This window comes from Trichomycterus rosablanca, chromosome 9 (genome assembly GCF_030014385.1).
Source record: "Trichomycterus rosablanca isolate fTriRos1 chromosome 9, fTriRos1.hap1, whole genome shotgun sequence".
NCBI lineage: Eukaryota > Metazoa > Chordata > Actinopteri > Siluriformes > Trichomycteridae > Trichomycterus > Trichomycterus rosablanca.
This window is the reverse complement of record NC_085996.1, coordinates 24,701,889-24,717,272: the sequence shown is the minus strand read 5'-3', so window position 1 is coordinate 24,717,272 and position 15,384 is coordinate 24,701,889. Positions and strand designations below refer to the sequence as shown.

At 37.4% G+C, this 15,384-nt stretch overlaps 1 protein-coding gene across 2 annotated transcripts in view; it reads right to left on the bottom strand.

The window, feature by feature from the left end:
- Positions 1 to 14,363: 14,363 nt before the first annotated feature.
- The window catches only part of fam20b (FAM20B glycosaminoglycan xylosylkinase), a 45,070-nt gene continuing 44,049 nt past the window's right edge, over positions 14,364 to 15,384 (bottom strand). For both annotated transcript variants that reach the window (XM_063001283.1, XM_063001284.1), the window contains exon 8: positions 14,364 to 15,377. In XM_063001283.1, coding sequence (XP_062857353.1) covers positions 15,146 to 15,377 — 232 coding nt within the window. In that variant the 3' untranslated portion in view covers positions 14,364 to 15,145. The remainder of the gene's footprint in view (positions 15,378 to 15,384) is intronic.

Sequence of the window (15,384 nt, the reverse complement as noted above, 5' to 3'; positions counted from 1 at the left end):
CTGAGGAAGAAAAGCAGAAGACAAAATGTCACAGTTGACTCTTGGCTTGCTATAATTGTTAAAGGCAGCACACATTATCCTTAAATTCGCTGCCCCATGAGATACCTGCAGTAATTTATTTAGACGAAAGGAAACTCTAATAAAACCACAATAACAATGGTCCATAGACATTTGTAAGCAAAATTACATATACTGTATATTGAAATTAGTGCAACACTTATACAGAACACCGATCAGCCATAACATTAAAACCACCTTGTTTCTACACTCACTGTCCATTTTATCAGCTCCACTTATCATATAGAAGCATGCTGTAGTTCTACAATTACTGACTGTAGTCCATCTGTTTCTCTGCATGCTTTGTTAGCCCCCTTTCATGCTGTTCTTCAATGGTCAGGACTCTCCCAGGACCATTACAGAGTAGGTATTATTTGGGTGGTGGATCATTCTCAGCACTGCAGTGACACTGACATGGTGGTGGTGTGTTAGTGTGTGTTGTGCTGGTATGAGTGGATAAGACACAGCAGCGCTGATGGAGTTTTTAAACACCTCACTGTCCCTGCTGGACTGAGAATAGTCCACCAACCAAAAATATATCCAGCCAACAGTGCCCTGTGGGCAGCGTCCTGTGACCACTGGCGAAAGTCTAGAAGATGACCAACTCAAACAGCAGCAATAGATGAGCGATCGTCTCTGACTTTACATCTACAAGGTGGACCAACTAGGTAGGAGTGTCTAGTAGAGTGGACGGTGAGTGGACATGGTATTTAAAAACTTCAGCAGCGCTGCTGTGTCTGATCCACTCACACTAGCACAACACACACTAACACACCACCACCATGTCATTGTCACTGCAGTGCTGAGAATAAGCCAACACCAAAATAATACTCTGTGGGGGTCCTGACCATTGGAGAACAGGGTGAAAGCAGGCTAAAAAAAAGTTTTTTAGAGAAACAGATGGACTACAGTCAGTAATTGTAAAACTTCAAAGTGCTTCTATATGGTAAGTGGAGCTGATAAAATGGACAGTGAGTGTAGAAACAAGGAGGTGGTCTTAATATTATGGCTGATCAGTGTACCTTTGAAATTGTGTTATCTACCAATAACCCCAAGTTGCAACAAAATTGACACAAATGGGCCAAATGAAGCCATTTTAGCTGAAATTGTATAGAATATTATTAATATTCTAATATATATTAATATAATAATATATATATATAATATAATATATATTAATATTATGTGCCACAGTGGGGGTGGCACAGTAGCGCAATGGGTAGCGTTGCCACCTTACAGCAAGAAGGGCGTGTAAAAATACAGCAACATGGTTTGCACTAAATGCTGAATTAAATGGTGAAAGTATGTAGCCAAATATTGGAGTTGCTTCACTGGTATGCAGGTTATTGAGTCTGTTAAGGATTTGACAGTCTAATAACAGTCTATTAAGGATGGATGGACGAATTTAAAGTGGAGGAACTCCATTGACTGGCACATAACTCAAACCTAATAAACCCACTTCAAAAACTGAAAACTGACCCCAAAACATTCCTTTAGATGCTCTTAATATTTTGAGGTTTCAAATTAAATGCAGGCTTAAAAATTCAATAAAGAAAACATTTACAAATGTAACAATAAAATTACTCCTACATTACTGTCAGAGGGGTGTGATAAAAACCGGTGCTATGGGAGTGTGGGAGCACAGAATTACAATCCAGAATTTCAGTAAAATGTGAATGCAGTTACCACAGCTATAAAAGCATGCTTGTAAAACTACATGTTTGTTTAGGTTTACTCATTTTGAATGTTCACACCATGTATGCATTATGGGCTCTTATGCACCTCTAAACACAGACAGAAAAGGTCATAACAGCTCAGTGAAACGCACACTCAAAAACAAACACCAACATTCGGCTGGGAAAGCCACAGGGCAGTCCCTCTTCCAGCACATGTTGCAGGAAGTATACTGACCCAGTTCAAAGCAGAATGTGATGTCAACACCTGCAGCTGATATCGCTCTCAGCCCACGCGCATCTGCAAGGAAAGAGAAAACAGTGGCCAGATCTGAAAGTTTAGAAATGAACAAGCATGGTGAATGCATAAGTCATTCAGGGCAGTCGATTTAATTCAGAGATGACTGAGAACCGTAGCATGATCGAAGAGGGGCAAAACAAGGAGATTGTATGCTGTTGATAAAAAGTGTGGAAATTCCATAGCCTTCTTTAAAAACAAACCAAGCATAGTATGTGACTTAGCAGATGTTGTTGAAGTGTTATTCAGAGCAGCCCTGTCTGACAGTAATCACCAGAATTAGGGTACAACTATTGTGTATTTGTGACAAATTGTAACTTTTTACTTACTGAGATTCCAGCTGCTAATAAAACTAGTGAACTCGAGCTTTCAACTGATAATATAATAATATTAATTAATATTAATATAATATCTGAAATAAATACAGTGTATCACAAAAGTGAGTACACCCCTCACATTTCTGCAGATATTTAAGTATATCTTTTCATGGGACAACACTGACAAAATGACACTTTGACACAATGAAAAGTAGTCTGTGTGCAGCTTATATAAAAGTGTAAATTTATTCTTCCCTCAAAATAACTCAATATACAGCCATTAATGTCTAAACCACCGGCAACAAAAGTGAGTACACCCCTAAGAGACTACACCCCTCAATGTCCAAATTGAGCACTGCTTGTCATTTTCCCTCCAAAATGTCATGTGATTTGTTAGTTTTACTAGGTCTCAGGTGTGCATAGGGAGCAGGTGTGTAGTACAGCTCTCACACTCTCTCATACTGGTCACTGAAAGTTCCAACATGACACCTCATGGCAAAGAACTCTCTGAGGATCTTAAAAGACGAATTGTTGCGCTACATGAAGATGGCCAAGGCTACAAGAAGATTGCCAACACCCTGAAACTGAGCTGCAGCACAGTGGCCAAGATCATCCAGCGTTTTAAAAGAGCAGGGTCCACTCAGAACAGACCTCGCGTTGGTCGTCCAAAGAAGCTGAGTGCACGTGCTCAGCGTCACATCCAACTGGTGTCTCTGAAAGATAGGCGCAGGAGTGCTGTCAGCATTGCTGCAGAGATTGAAAAGGTGGGGGGTCAGCCTGTCAGTGCTCAGACCATACGCCGCACACTACATCAAATTGGTCTGCATGGCTGTCACCCCAGAAGGAAGCCTCTTCTGAAGTCTCTACACAAGAAAGCCCGCAAACAGTTTGCTGAAGACATGTCAACAAAGGACATGGATTACTGGAACCATGTCCTATGGTCTGATGAGACCAAGATTAATTTGTTTGGTTCAGATGGTCTCAAGCATGTGTGGCGGCAATCAGGTGAGGAGTACAAAGATAAGTGTGTCATGCCTACAGTCAAGCATGGAGGTGGGAATGCCATGGTCTGGGGCTGCATGAGTGCAGCAGGTGTTGGGGAGTTACATTTCATTGAGGGACACATGAACTCCAATATGTACTGTGAAATACTGAAGCAGAGCATGATCCCCTCCCTCCGGAAACTAGGTCGCAGGGCAGTGTTCCAGCATGATAATGACCCCAAACACACCTCTAAGACGACCACTGCTTTATTGAAGAGGCTGAGGGTAAAGGTGATGGACTGGCCAAGCATGTCTCCAGACCTAAACCCAATAGAACATCTTTGGGGCATCCTCAAGCGGAAGGTGGAGGAGCACAAAGTCTCGAATATCCGCCAGCTCCGTGATGTCGTCATGGAGGAGTGGAAAAGCATTCCAGTGGCAACCTGTGAAGCTCTGGTAAACTCCATGCCCAGGAGAGTTAAGGCAGTTCTGGGAAATAATGGTGGCCACACAAAATATTGACACTTTAGGAACTTTCACTAAGGGGTGTACTCACTTTTGTTGCCGGTGGTTTAGACATTAATGGCTGTATATTGAGTTATTTTGAGGGAAGAATAAATTTACACTGTTATATAAGCTGCACACAGACTACTTTTCATTGTGTCAAAGTGTCATCCCATGAAAAGATATACTTAAATATCTGCAGAAATTTGAGGGGTGTACTCACTTTTGTGATACACTGTATATACAATACCCCTTTGTTAGTGTGTGATGGTCTTTCCCAGATGCCTCCAAGCCCAGATAATTTGACGCCGCTTCTGAGCATGGTTAACTTTTTTGCACAGTAGAGTTTAAGGGTGTTTGTGAATGTAACTGCGTATTAAAATGCTTGACAAAGGATTGCCAAAGATTCCTTGCAATGTGAATGTAATGAATAAAAAATTGTTTAATATGGTGCAGCGGTTAAAACAGGGGCGGGGAAGGAGTACGTTGGTCAGGGTGTGTCTCTCCGTACACAGAGCTGATCCGCAGCTGATCTCGTCTAGTGTAGGTGACAAAATGCATACGGCTGCTGCCCATGTGTCAGAGGGGGCATGGGTTAGCTTCGTTCTCCTCAATCAGAGCCGGGGCCGGCATTAGTGGAGAGGAAGCACGATGCAGTCAGGCAAATGGACATGCTAAAAGTCGGGAGTAAAAGGGGGAGAAAATGCATAAAACGAAATATATACAGGGGTTGGACAAAATAACTGAAACACCTGTCATTTTAGTGTGGGAGGTTTCATGGCTAAATTGGACCAGTCTGGTGGCCAATCTTCACTAATTGCACATTGCACCAGTAAGAGCAGAGTGTGAAGGTTCAATTAGCAGGGTAAGAGCACAGTTTTGCTCAAAATATTGCAATGCACACAACATTATGGGTGACATACCAGAGTTCAAAAGAGGACAAATTGTTGGTGCACGTCTTGCTGGCGCATCTGTGACCAAGACAGCAAGTCTTTGTGATGTATCAAGAGCCACGGTATCCAGGGTAATGTCAGCATACCACCAAGAAGGACAAACCACATCCAACAGGATTAACTGTGGACGCAAGAGGAAGCTGTCTGAAAGGGATGTTCGGGTGCTAACCCGGATTGTATCCAAAAAACATAAAACCACGGCTGCCCAAATCACGGCAGAATTAAATGTGCACCTCAACTCTCCTGTTTCCACCAGAACTGTCCGTCGGGAGCTCCACAGGGTCAATATACACGGCCGGGCTGCTATAGCCAAACCTTTGGTCACTCGTGCCAATGCCAAACGTCGGTTTCAATGGTGCAAGGAGCGCAAATCTTGGGCTGTGGACAATGTGAAACATGTATTGTTCTCTGATGAGTCCACCTTTACTGTTTTCCCCACATCCGGGAGAGTTACGGTGTGGAGAAGCCCCAAAGAAGCGTACCACCCAGACTGTTGCATGCCCAGAGTGAAGCATGGGGGTGGATCAGTGATGGTTTGGGCTGCCATATCATGGCATTCCCTTGGCCCAATACTTGTGCTAGATGGGCGCGTCACTGCCAAGGACTACCGAACCATTCTGGAGGACCATGTGCATCCAATGGCGGTGCCGTGTATCAGGATGACAATGCACCAATACACACAGCAAGACTGGTGAAAGATTGGTTTGATGAACATGAAAGTGAAGTTGAACATCTCCCATGGCCTGCACAGTCACCAGATCTAAATATTATTGAGCCACTTTGGGGTGTTTTGGAGAAGCGAGTCAGGAAACGTTTTCCTCCACCAGCATCACGTAGTGACCTGGCCACTATCCTGCAAGAAGAATGGCTTAAAATCCCTCTGACCACTGTGCAGGACTTGTATATGTCATTTCCAAGACGAATTGACGCTGTATTGGCCGCAAAAGAAGGCCCTACACCATACTAATAAATTATTGTGGTCTAAAACCAGGTGTTTCAGTTATTTTGTCCAACCCCTGTATATATATATGAAATGTTTAATGATATTATGCACTGTATAGGAAGAAATATGCAAATCCTTTCCAAGATTGTTTTTAAACATTTTTTTCTCATGAATTTTTTTGACAAACTAAGGATCTTTTCTCCTTAAAGCCATAAATACTGCTATTGTACCAAATCATGATTACAACGACCTGTTGACATCACCTGTCTTTTTTACCTCATCACTAGCCCGTAATTGGTATTGTCTGGCTAAGTAATTCACACATAGTATATAGCCAACTAAAGGAATGAAAAGAATTGGAGCAGTGTTTTGTAATCAGTCTAAAGTTTTCAACTGAAAATTAATAGTATTATCCAATTAAAGCTGCAATGCAAATGGTTCCTTTGCCTAAAACTAAATAAAGGTTTCTTAAAAGATAAACAAAAACTACATAGCTACCTAGCTAAATAAAAACTAACTACCAGCTATCACAGTGAATGCCAGCCCAGTTGTGAATCAGTTTTAGCTAGCTTGCTTTTATGTTTGAATGTTTGATGTGGTTTTGTGCTTCTTCAAACTTGTTTGATCTGCAACACCGTGGTTAATTTGTACTCACTTTATGCTTCATGTAGCCTTTTAGATGAACAGCAGGCTTGCAGGTAAACAGCAAAGGTAAAAGACCTAGCTAGCTGGCTAAGGTTAAAGGAGTGCACTGTGACTTTATATCTAATCAAACATTTTTAGTACAACTTACATAAATTATTTAAATTTTTTTGCTCTACTAAAAAATCCAGAGTACAATGTACTCATTTGAGTACACATTAAAGCTAAAAGATTTAAGTTTACTAAACAAAAAAATTACTTTTCTATCAGATTAACTTAAAAAAGTGAAGTTAAGGTAATTAAACAGAGAAACGCCCCATTTACGTGTAAGTCCACCTTTTTTCAGCTTGCTGTTGGTGAATCAGGCAAAAATGATTTTCTTGTGTTCGGGTAGCCATTTGTTTTAACTTTTGTAACCTGTTGTTGCAAATTACTTTTTACTTTTCATTTAAGGCTTTTTGCAAAAGTAAACTTGTCTTTTGTGAAGTGGAACCTTTGTTAAACTAAGTGGACAAACATTTTCTTTCTCATTATGCTATTTTTGAGTAGCATGTACACCAGTCTGATGGGACTTTTTCATCTTCCGTCCAATTTTGGTAAGTGTTGTACTTTACTTAACAATTTTGTTTATAATAAATTATCTTAATGTTGATACTAAATAAATAATCAAACAGCGCTGCTTTATTTGCCGTGTTTAGGCTACATGCTAGCATGCTAGCCTTCATACGAAACAAAGAGTGTGCTGGCTTGCTTTATTTTAATCCTTAAATAAATGGTATTAATGTTGATATTAATACTTCTGTTTCTTGTTTCTTTGTTTTGTTTTAGAAAGCTGCAGCAAAACGTTAAGAAATCAGCTTGTTGTGTGAAACAGTGCAGGTTCATGGTTACTGTGAGGAGCTGTTTGTGTTTCATCAGAACTTTATATACAGTTTGTACAGTTTTTAAGATGTTTTCTTGACATGTTGAATTTTAAGTAAATACTTCTGAAGTGAAATAAAGAAAAATAATTGTATTATTCTGTCTGTTTTTCTATAAACATTTCTAATTGATATTTAAAACGTAATTAACATGAAAACTAAAAAGAAATCAATATTTTTTTCCATTGAGCTCAAGATAATAAGTAGAATTACTGGGAAAAGCAGTTGGTATGACCAAAAAAATTAAGTTTAATCAACTTGCCTTTTAGGTGTAATAACTTAATGTTTTAAGTTATGCTAACTCAAGTTTTCATCATACATTACTTAACTTTTTTAAGGCAACCGGTTTCCTCAAATTTTTTAAGTAGATTGAACTTATCCGGGCTTACAGTGTATTAAAAACAGACAAAAATACACCGAAAGCAGCAAGATGTGTGTTTTTCCACTCCATTAGATACCATTAGCTAAACTAATCTCTCTGTTCTGTGTACTTCAGGGCTGCATGTACAGCAACTTGTCAGCAAAATTGATCAAATATATATAATAAATAATATTTAACACTTAAATATAAATTGGTTTGTGTACGGCTGAACTCTGACTCAGCAGAGTTTGACTGCCTTTGTGCATACATTTAATACAACACATATTAAAGATCAATTTAAATACTTAACAAGAAATCTATTCTATTAGTAGAGCCATTGGTCTGACAGTGGCATCTTAAGCTTACCTGTAGATAGATGTCTAAGATGGTTCCTTACTGCCTAATATATAGGCAGGGCACTGCTGACCATGGTATATTTTACTAATGTTGTCAGGAATAACTTTTAATACCAGCTGCATCTCCACTGCCTGTTTAATTCATCCCATCTTCTAGTAGATTGCTAGTCACTGACTATCTTTACATTTATGGGATTTGGTTGACACTTATTAAAGTTGCAAGCCGTTGAGGGTTAAGTGTCTTGCTCAGGGGCACAACACTCACAACTTGGCAGTGGTGGGGCTCAAACCAGTGACCTAGTCCAGGATTACTAGTCCAGTACTTTAACCTAACTATTGAATTAATCAATGCTAGTTTTTTCATATATTTATATTACTGTTCTACATTACTGCAACTTTTGCTTTGTTTGTTATTCATGGCGGGGCAAGATGTTAGCAATTAATTAAATAATTTTATAATTATTAGACATTTACATTAAATTTTTGGCATTTAGCAGACGCTCTTTTCCAGAGCGACTTACAAAAGTGCTTCCACAGTAAACATTACCTTACTCTAGTTTAAGCAGACAACAGTCCAAGAATACAAATCTTATTGAAACCCTGTTAGAACCAAAGTGTTTTTTAATAAAATAAATAAATAAAAGCATTAGTAAGTACATGTCAGTTGAAGTGCTTAGTAAAGAGAAGAGCCTTGATGCTTGTCTTCCTCGAGTTCTGGGTGGAGGATCAAGTCGAGCGAGACTAGTGGCTCGGAGATTGTGTGGTACAGAGTGGGGTTCTATTAGACCTCAAAGGTAACTTGGGGCTGGTCCATTTTTGGCTTTGTAGATGAGCATCAGTGTTTTAAACTGAATGCGTGCAGCTACAGGAAGCCAGTATTATAGTGTATGATACAGCATACGTACTGTACTAAATGTGTTTTTTATGTACAGTTCTACTGTGAATTGTTGTTTATTATTGTTTATTACAGTAATGTATATTCTATAATTTAAGATTTAAGATAAAATATAGTTGTATTTATAACAAAAAAGACCATGTAAGACATTAGAAAGGTTAGGTAAGGGGGTGGTTTGAGAGGTCTGGCACAAATTAATTCTGTTTACATTATTTCTTATGGGAAAAATACGTTAAACTTATGAAAATTTGACTTAAGAACAGCCCTTCGGAACCAATTAAATTCGTAAGTCCACTTTATAGACAAAATGAAACAAATTGGTGATAAAAAAGACCACCCATTTAGCGGGACAATATGATTGATCAATTCTATTGTCATTTGAAATTGGTCTTTCACTAAAGATTTTATTTCATTTACACTTCTGAATACTGAGAGGATTTGATTCTAGATGCCCAGTTAGCAGGGTAGCTAACTACTGCTAGTAAACTGCCTTTCATTGGTCACGGTTCAATGTATGTTTCAATATTGTCAGGGTAATTTGCATTGTATTACTATAATCAATTTATTTACACAATTTATATAGTCAAACAACAAATTATACCAAAATAAACACAACTTTATGTCCTTACAGTTAGCACATAGCTAACAGACCTGTTGTGAGCAGCCCAGGGAGAATGAAACCTTTTCAATAATTTCAATATCAAATGTGATCCATGATGGATTGTCATTCTGTGCATGGTGTGTTGCCGCACTGCGCCTAGTAATTCGGGTAAAACTGGACTCAACACAACCAGGATAAGGGGGTTGTAAAACATGAAAATGAAATTTAAAAACAATAATGAGTAATTGCTCAACATTTAATAGTTTAAAGAGTGATCACTGTTTAAAGTCACCTTAAAAAACACTTGAGCTAAAATGCTACGCCTCCCATGAATTATTCTATTCAAAAGTACTTTGTGTTTTTGTTATGAATGAAAAAATTTACTATCTATTTACTAATTTACTAATAAATCTAAACTACACAATTAAAATTACTCATCCAGGAGTTTATTCATAATTCTAAGTGAACCTTACTGCCCGAATGCCCAAAAATAGTATAAAAATGACTAGCACTAGGCTATGCACACCAATTATAGATCAATAATTATGTGGCAGCAGTGCAACATGTAATACGGTTGAAAAAAAACCTTTTTCTTCCTGTGATCAGAATAGAGATTACGACCCTAAATAATTTTTATGTAGTTTTGATTTATTTGTAGGCCAACTGTGCTAAGGGAATTTACAAGAAAATTAGTGTAAGGATTTTAATAAACAGAACTTCATTTTGTTCTAAAATTGTTCTTAAGTGGTTAACTAACATCATAAGGCATGATATGAACAGTAAAATATCCATCCATACAAAAAAACTAACCCTTTTAGTTTCAGTCTCACTCATGCCTATTATAAAATGATATATGACTGAATGTTTCCAGTAATCTGACTTCAAGTACCTTAATAAGGTCAGCAACCATTACAGAAAAAAACGTGATAATAAATCTTTTGGTGGCTCACTATTGCCCCTAGGTGGGACAAAGAAGCAAGCCATGCACATTCCCTTAAATATTCAAATAAAACTCTATGGTTCTTTTTTACTTACCATCAAAATCATCTATAAAATATATAGATGAGATTGCATATATCAATGGAAGAGACCCCGTCTAACCTTCCTTCTCTCAAAAACAGTAAACTGTCTCTGTCTGGACACCCAGCTAGCTCTGCTGAGATTCGAACTTACTCAGGTTCTGCAGTGGTGTGCTATTGTGTTGGACTGCTGCACCACAGAAGTACCCATTGTAGCTTATTTTATTTTTGAAAGTTAAACTGCTAGTAAAAAAGTGGCAAAACCCAAAATAATTATGAAATTACAAGTTTATCATAGCTTTAGCACTAAGTTCAGTGCATTGCAGCTGGATTACAGCTAAACTGCCAACACCACCACTATGGTCATCCAACTCTAATTTCCCATTACCAGCCTTAAAATGCTCATTTTTTATATATATATATATATATATATATATATATATATATATATATATACTATATTATATTATATTGTTAGTCACTGTCCCACACAGCTGCCTAATTAGTCATTTGTCCTTTGAGCAATCACCAGCAAACACTGTTGGTAATGCTATTAGGTGATATAGTACAATGACTTGGGCACTATTATAAATAAATACTTTACAGCTATGTGGCCCAGTCGCACCACAAATCCAAATATAAATGATGACATCAAATGCACACTCTGAAGAGGAATGTGGTAAGAAAGATTGTGGTAAGGTTTGAAACAGCTCTGCTAGTATTATGGGTACACCGAATGGTAATAGAACACATTATCAGAGTTTGCCTAATGCCTCTGTTTCACTTAACATTAGTGTTTAAGTATGAATTAGGGCTGGGCGATATGACAAAAAAACTCATATCTCGATAGGCTTTTGAGAAGTGGCGATATACGATACGATATAATGTAAACTTAACAAAGTACAATTTTACTTTAAATAAATGAGCATCTAAAAAATCCTGAAGAAGTTCAATATTTGATAATGCTTTGCTATAATTGCAAAATGAAAGCGCACAGTAAACAGCAGCACCGCGACCCAGATCAACCACACAGCAGCATAAAATCATAACCGCTGCTTACCTGAGCTTCTCTTCTTCAAATTGAGACTAAATCTCTATCCGTGTGTTGTTCCATTAAGGATAAAATCCACTTTTTTTTGCAAATGTTTTCTTCATGTTTCCAGAATATTTCCAGAATATATAAATCCATATCCAACAGATAATTTATTCTCTTGGTTTTCGTGGTAAAAAATCCAAAAAAACAACTAATACTCCACATAAAAATCTGAATTCTGAAGCTCTGAGCTGTTTATACAGCTGTTTTTCAAGGTCTGAACCATGACTGAATGTCTGAATTAAATGCACACTGATTCACCATAATGAAATAAAGTGAGCAAAACAAATTAATCTTTACCATAGATAAGAGTGCAGCTCCCTGATTCAATTCCAATGAATAACTCATTTGAAAAGAGTCGTTCTCTGACTTGTTTTTATCGCTCATACATGGAAGAGAGCGTGCAGCACAGCATTTTTGTGCTGCGTTTTAAACTTTCTAAAATAGTAACCTGTGTATCCTAGGCATACTCGAATAACGAATATGGTCATTTTCAGTATCGTGTAAAAAGTAGATCAAATATATTAATATTTGCGATATACCGACCAGCTCTAATATGAATATGTAATAGCAGTCTCAAGTTCTTGCCCCAAATGTTACCATTAATTAAGATTAATATTAAATTTTTCAAATGTTTAAGTTTTAACAGATTATTAGTTTGGTGGTGGCACTTAGTGATGTAAATGCATCTTGTAAAACTGGAAAATTAAAAGAAAATGTAAGAATATAATAATTAGGGCTGTCGTTAATTAACACGATTAACGCATTAAAATTTTAATCACAATTAAAAAAAATTATAGAGATTAAAATTTTTAATCAAACGATTTTTATTGGGCTATGTTTGTGCCACTTTAAATATGTGTCTCTGTGGTAATTTGCGCTGCTTTTACATAGCAACATTGTGTTTATACTGTATAGTGATAACACAGGTCTTTTCCAGTTTGCAGTCGTGAGTTACAAATTACTCCAGCTGTTGCTGCTACATATTGCAAATTGTAGGGTGTTTTAAATAATATTTTTTTTTGTTTTGAAAAAGCGTAAGAAATCATCACTAGACAAAATTACAGTTATTAATTGATGCTTCAATATAATCTTTTGTCAGAGTCTTGTCAGGCATCTACGCGCACGGATACGCGTTACAGGCAAAATGAGCTCAGACTCAGTCTAACTTTATTTCAGATGAATTTGGATGGAAAGCCCATGAACTGTACACGTTGTGGGAACATTACAAACACTGGTGTTAAATGAATCGCAATGGACTGTAGACGCTTCAACATAGTTAACAACGTGAGTCAACCTGACGTTATACATGTTGCATCTAGAAATGGTTTATTGTAGTACCCTGAGCGCCTGTTTTCAGTGGCAGGGTTACGAACAGGAAAAGATCCTCACTTTTGCCAGATAATGTGAACAGACTTGTTATTTCAAATAACTGGCTGAAAGATGGGTAGCTGGTAACAACTCTATATAGACGTTGGCTGGCTTTCTAAAGATAATTTAGAATTAATAATTTTATCATAATTTTATTATTTTCTTTATTTGTAAACATGTTCTTGCAATAAAAATGTGCATAACTTCAAATTTCGCTTAGTTACTTTTACAGTCGATTAATCGTGATTAATTTGTTTCTTTAATCACGATTAATCTTGATTAAAAATTTTAATCGTGTGACAGCCCTAATAATAATAAAATGTAATAATATTTTCAATTATCCTCCAGGTCACCCAAGGAGGATGGGTTCCTGCTGAGTCTGGTTCCTCTCAAGGTTTCTTCCTGTAATTTTAAGGGAGTTTTTCCTTGTCACTGTTACCCTTGACTTGCTCAATAGGGGTTTTTGGTCTGTAGGTCCTGGATTCTGTAAAGTTGCTTTGAGACAATGTTCATTGTAAAAAGCTATACGCTATATAAATAAAATTGACTTGACTTGTCACCAGGCAGTGCTGTCATTTACAATTAACTCCAATATCAATTTATGCACAATAGCCATCAGATTAAATGATTTGTTTTACTTTTTTAATTAAAAGAAATTGGAAAGTTACAAGCTTTCAAGTGCAGCAGTAGTACCCACATATAATCATTTCATGTTCTTCAGTCTTTTATTTAATAAACAAAAACTGCATTTCATCTGTATGGATATTCCAACATTTCTACCTCCGCTGAGCAATCTGTTATTTATTTATCATTATAAAACATTTTTCAGCCTTTTCATTCAGATTTGTTTTAATCCTTTACAATTTTCATCATTCGTATTAACAAGGTGGATGAAAATCGTTTGATTGAAAAGGTAGCAGTTTCCATGTAAAACAGTATCATTGTATGTTAAAGAAACACTGAATTTTAAGGGTTTTTTTTATGTTAAAAAGAAGCTCATACAGCATTTTATTATCATTGTGTGTGTTTCTTATATCAGCAGTTTTCTCCCCTTATTAGTTTAAATTTAAATTCCAAACTTTAACATGCACACCTGCATCATATTCCTCAAAATTATAATCCTTTAAATCAATAACACTAATCATCAATTATCAACACCCTTCACTGATGTTCATCATCGTTATTTACAGTCTGGTTGTAGCCAGGCAGTATACTGTAAAAAGCAGACCAGGCTTATAAACACATTATCTCACATTTTCCATCTCAGGCAAGCACAAAAACGTTTCGGGATTTTCTGGTGTTTTTCCCCATAAACGAGTTAATGAGGTAGCATTTTTTTCCCTTTAACATCATTACATAATGACGATTGAGGGGAAACACTGTACTGTATTTCTTTTAATGTTGAAAAAATCTTTTTACAACTTCTGAATGCTGTGATAGGCTGTAATCACTCGGAGCATCAGTAGCACTTTCTTTCTCTTATTACCCGTTTCAATCCAGAAGTCATATGCACAATTTCTAGCAGGTAAACCTGTCAGGTTGTTTAATATTATAATCTTTTGATCAATTTTAGAACACCACTTATTGTTATCATTAAATAGATGTGTATGTACAGTCTGTTTAGCCAAGCCATCCTGTTTATTTATGGTGTGATTTGTATGTGATGTCAGTGATGTCATTCTACTGGTGTTGACCTTTACAGGGCTCGACCAGGCATATGAAATACCTCACAGTCATTATGAGCCTCTATAGAGGCTTGCAGTGAAAGTGGCTCCTCATTTGAATGTTTCAATACTCCCAGTGAAAGAAGTCCATATAAAGAACTTTTACAAGGGCTGGTAGGAATACAGAAATACAGTTTATTGTATTCCCATGGTGTGGTGCTGCCGGATATTGAGAAAATAGGAAAAAGGGAGGTGTGTGCGCATGATTCAGTCTGTGTTGGAGGAGCCAGGATCTGTATCGGTGCTAATGCTGTGTAAAACAACTTCCTGCTTGAGTCAAAGTAATTTCCCCAGTATTTTCCCATTTTGTCCTTAAAATGCTCTTGCAAAGTCTGTAAGGTGTGCGTTCAATCCTGAATTACATTATCTTCCCCTTCATGTATATCTCTCTCAAATATATATGTGTGTGTGTCTTTTTTTGTCTTAACGTTGTATTCAAGGATGAGGCAGGTTCATGCGGTCCTCGATGAGTGTGCTCTCCGCCCCCTGCAGCTCTATGCACTGGCGTATGGTGGCTATGATACCGCTAAGACGGCGGTCCAGTGCAGCAAGGTGAAGCTCAGTCAACACTGGGTAAGCTGGATCATGGGCAGAAGCCTGACGCATGAATGAGCTCAAAACGCCTCCCTTCAACAGGTTCAATCTGTTCCATGTGGACACACGAACCCTGACAG